Source organism: Sparus aurata, chromosome 1, assembly GCF_900880675.1.
Source record: "Sparus aurata chromosome 1, fSpaAur1.1, whole genome shotgun sequence".
NCBI lineage: Eukaryota > Metazoa > Chordata > Actinopteri > Spariformes > Sparidae > Sparus > Sparus aurata.
This window is the reverse complement of record NC_044187.1, coordinates 40,838,205-40,842,262: the sequence shown is the minus strand read 5'-3', so window position 1 is coordinate 40,842,262 and position 4,058 is coordinate 40,838,205. Positions and strand designations below refer to the sequence as shown.

Sequence of the window (4,058 nt, the reverse complement as noted above, 5' to 3'; positions counted from 1 at the left end):
AACATAAGAATGTACTGTGATGTTGTTATGTTCGATCATTCTGACATAAAAACTAATAAAAAATATAAGTATAAAAGAAAAGCTTTCAATACATTTTTGTAAAGCAAATTAAATCATAAAGGGTATCACCCAAACTTTTTCATCACTCACATTTGTTTGGCATCTTTTTGCTGGTAAAATGAATAGTCTGATATTTTTGGGAATACACTCATCTGCTATTAGGTCAACAGATTAGAAAATCAATAGAAGAGTGTTTAACAAACACCATTCAAACAGCAGGCAGCAGTGCATTTGATGGGGGCCAGTGTTGGCGCAGGATTCATCCTGTAATCAAACTCTGTGATAAGACAAGAACTTTAAAACGGTGTACCCATGCCTGATGGTATATGACAGAGAGGAATTATGATGGAAAGAGAAAACTAGAGAATGTATTTTTAAATTTATTTAGGTGATTATGATACGACAGGATGTAGGATAAGTACTATACCGAATTGTTTTTTTTTCATTTTCACGTTCAATGATTGTATTTCGAAGTTGGTTTTCTGTTATGGAAACTTTTTACATGACCCCATCAGATGATCAACATTAAAAAGTACCACGATCATGTGCAGGGGTTTTAGGTCAGGTGAAGGAGCTGGTGAGAGAGATAATATTTTCACCTTTTAGATGTTGCATCTCTTCTTTTAATCCTCCTCTGGCTCTGTGTCTCACTACTCATCACTACTGATCAGGAAAACCTGACATAACCAAAGTGTGGAATCAGTGGTGCAATCAAGATGTGCAGCTTGCACTCGCCTGAACATCCAGGCTCAGTGGTTAGAGGCATGGTGAGGCTGGCAGGAAGAGCAGCATTCTCTTGTTGTGTCTCCTCTCATGGCTCTAGGTCCATAAACAGAGAGAAAACACACAAGAGCAAATACATTGACTGGATGAGACATGGCACAACATAGTCATTTTCACGTAAATCAATAAATTTTTATCATCATAAACATTCACTGACACATTAAACTCAACTGAGGAAACCGGAGCAGCTGAGGTGCAAACATGGTGACACTTGTTTAGCTTGTTACCAACAAACAAGAAAATGTTCAATGTAAGTAAAACATTCACAAAACATAATAGTGTTTGATGTTTTCACATTATCTATGGTTTGTACACCAAACATGAAATATAATTAAGGTATACATCACCACTAGCGTTCAGGAAAGCTTTTCCAAAGTGAGATGTAAAATATTAAGACAATAAACCTTCTGATTCTGAAAAAAAAAAAAAATTGCAATAATTTACTGTCCATTAACTCTAGATTAATGCAACAAAATGTACCCTTGGTTCTCTCAGTGGGGTTATGGTGACAGATGGTAATGTCAGAATGTCAGTCTCTTACCCTTTTATTCAGAATACTTTATTAATTCCCGGGGGGAAATTGTTTTTTGTTACAATGCTCCGTGCAAAGTAGAAATAGAAATACAGCAAGAATGGAAACAAGCGATAAAGATGAAAATATGATGTAAATAGGAATAAAATATTAAAGTAGAGATTAAAATAAAATAAAACAAAATATCAAAGTAGCCAATAAAAAACAAATAAATAATAAATTGTAAATTATACAATCTGAAATATATACAATATACAATGAAATGATTGTAGCATTATAAATGAAATGAGAATGAATAGATATATTGTTTGTTTTGTTGTTTTACTTTAACTCAACAGGTGTCCTTCCCTGCGTGTGTTCTCTCTCTGTGCCACCTGTTTGCATCACCTCTGATTTAATGCTGCCTTTGTTTTTTATCCATTCTTTCTTCCGTCTCAGGTTTTCCTCATTGTCCGTGGTCACACCACACCGCAGTATCATTACCTGACAAAATAAGTTCTACCTCATGCACTTTATTGACTCTCTCTCTGATGCAAGCTTTGATTCAGTCATCCTTACAATGGAATTACCCTTCAGAGACATCTCCTTTTGTAGAGGCTGGCAAGCTGGAGCTCACTCTTCATGATGTTAGGGCACCTTCAGAGAGAAGCTGATGAGCACAGCAAACACAACTGTCCGTTGATGATTCAACCTGGAAGAACGATGGTGTTACGTGTGCCTGGCGTGTGTTCTGCTGTGCTGCTTTTCTCCCTCTCTCTCCCTCTCCCTCTGTTTCAGGTAGCACACTCTACCTGAACACACCTGAGGGTAATCAGTGCTCTGGAGTGGGGGAGGTGTTATAAGGGCCGGAGTGCAGGGACCAAGGAAGAAGGATCACACACGGACGGCAGCAGCACACCTGAGAAGGGTTCTCTCCTCTCCTGTTGTCTCCACCCCCATGTGCCTTTGGTGCTGGGGGTTGGTCATTTTTGTGTTGTGCTCCTTTTCTGGCCTGGAGATCACCGGCAGCTCAGTTATTTGTCTCTTTTGTTTTAGGTTCAGTTTTTGTTTAGGTAGTTTAGGGGTCAGGTGCGGGGGCAACGGCTCACTGCGCGGCTGGTCCCGCTCCTTCCCAGTTTTTGGTTTTAAAGCAGGTGAGTGGTAAAATATAAAAAACTGAAATTCAAAAAGTGTTCTTTCTGGACGAGTTGAAAGAGAAAGCGAGTCTAAAGTGCTGTCTGGGGCTAGAGACAGCGGGATATTGTAACAGCGGGGTGCAGACACCACATAAAACATTTCTAATATTGTCACTTCAACCAGGCAATAATCAGAAAGTTTGAGGATTCAGAAAGTAGGTGAAACATCAGAAGTCAAATTGTTCCTCTAAAGAGAAGCTTTGTCAGCAACAAATCATGTCCATATTAAACTTCTTAAATGAGCAGTGCATGGACTCTAAAACAAGCAAGAGTCCAGTCAGTCATCCTGTCAGAAGAAGGCCATGTTGAAGCACTTCTGAGGATGGAAACAAGGACAAACACTTGAGGTGGGTTAAGAACTACCAGAGTGTCACAGTGGACGATGAAAACAGTTTATGAAAATCTGCTTTTTGGGTCCTCAACCTAAAAAAAAAAAATCATACAAGAAATGGCTTTAGGAGCTATTTCATTCTTAGATGCTTCCATGAAATAACCTCAGGTAGACCACCTGGGGAGCTGGCCGATAACAAACCTATCTTTATAGAGTACATGCTAAAGGCGACGAAGGGTGCAGGCAGAACAGCAAGGCAGCCAATCCGAACCCTCCATTTTCTACCATGTGATCCTGAAAAACATACCGGAAACAACTCAAGTGTTCTGACCTGTGAGCCAGCCCAGTCCGTCAGGGAACTTTAGAGTCTAACAGCGGCCAGAGCTGGACGGCATGTCTCATTAACAAACAGTGATGAAGCTAGCCCTGCTCCACGTCTCGGTGCCCTTCGTGCTCTGTGTCGCCTTTGCGAACACCAGTCTGTTTGACGAAGTTGAGGTGGACCTGTCTAACGAGCATTATGCCGAGAAACGAGTTGATTATCTGCCTGCTTTCCTGGCGATGCCCTGTAACTGTGTGGTGAACCTGGGTTATGTCTACATCGGACTGTACTGGCTGCTGTGGCCCAGAGGCGTCAGAGACACGGGGCCGAGCCGGTACATGAGACAAGTGTTCGCCTTCATGGCCGTCTTTTACGCGCCTGTGCAGTGGACGCGCTTGGCGGTGCTGCGGCGCGCTCCCGCCGTGCTCGACCAGTGGTTCACCCTACCGATCTTCGCGTGGGTTGCGGTGTGGATCGACTTCATTGAGCTGGGCCCGGCGAAGTGGCGCGGGTCGCAGGCGGCAGCGCTCGAACTGGTCTCTTTCCTCAGCTACGGCCTGGCGCTGCAGCACGCGCGCGGGTTCGAGGCGGCGCTGGCCTGTCACGTCGCTCTGGCGGTGTACAAGGGAGTGCGCGTGCAACGGGAGCTCGGGGACGGTCTCACGCGGAGGTACCTACTGCTGGCGGTGCTGTCGTGTGCAGGGTTCGTGCTGTTAAAGCTGCTGGACCACTGGCTCGCACGGTATCGACTCTTTCAGCGGCTCACGGGACACTTCTGGTCCAAAGTGTGTGATGTGCTTCAGTTCCACTTCAGCTTCTGTTTCCTGAGCACGCTGACACAGAGGACACAGGGGA

At 43.7% G+C, this 4,058-nt stretch overlaps 1 protein-coding gene across 1 annotated transcript in view; it reads left to right on the top strand.

Annotated features, from left to right (window-relative positions):
* Positions 1 to 3,161: 3,161 nt before the first annotated feature.
* Positions 3,162 to 4,058, top strand: part of tmem187 (transmembrane protein 187) — a 1,252-nt gene continuing 355 nt past the window's right edge. Inside the window, exon 1 of the mRNA XM_030418577.1 lies at positions 3,162 to 4,058. This exon is cut by the window's right edge and continues 355 nt beyond it. Coding sequence (XP_030274437.1) covers positions 3,296 to 4,058 — 763 coding nt within the window. The 5' untranslated portion in view covers positions 3,162 to 3,295.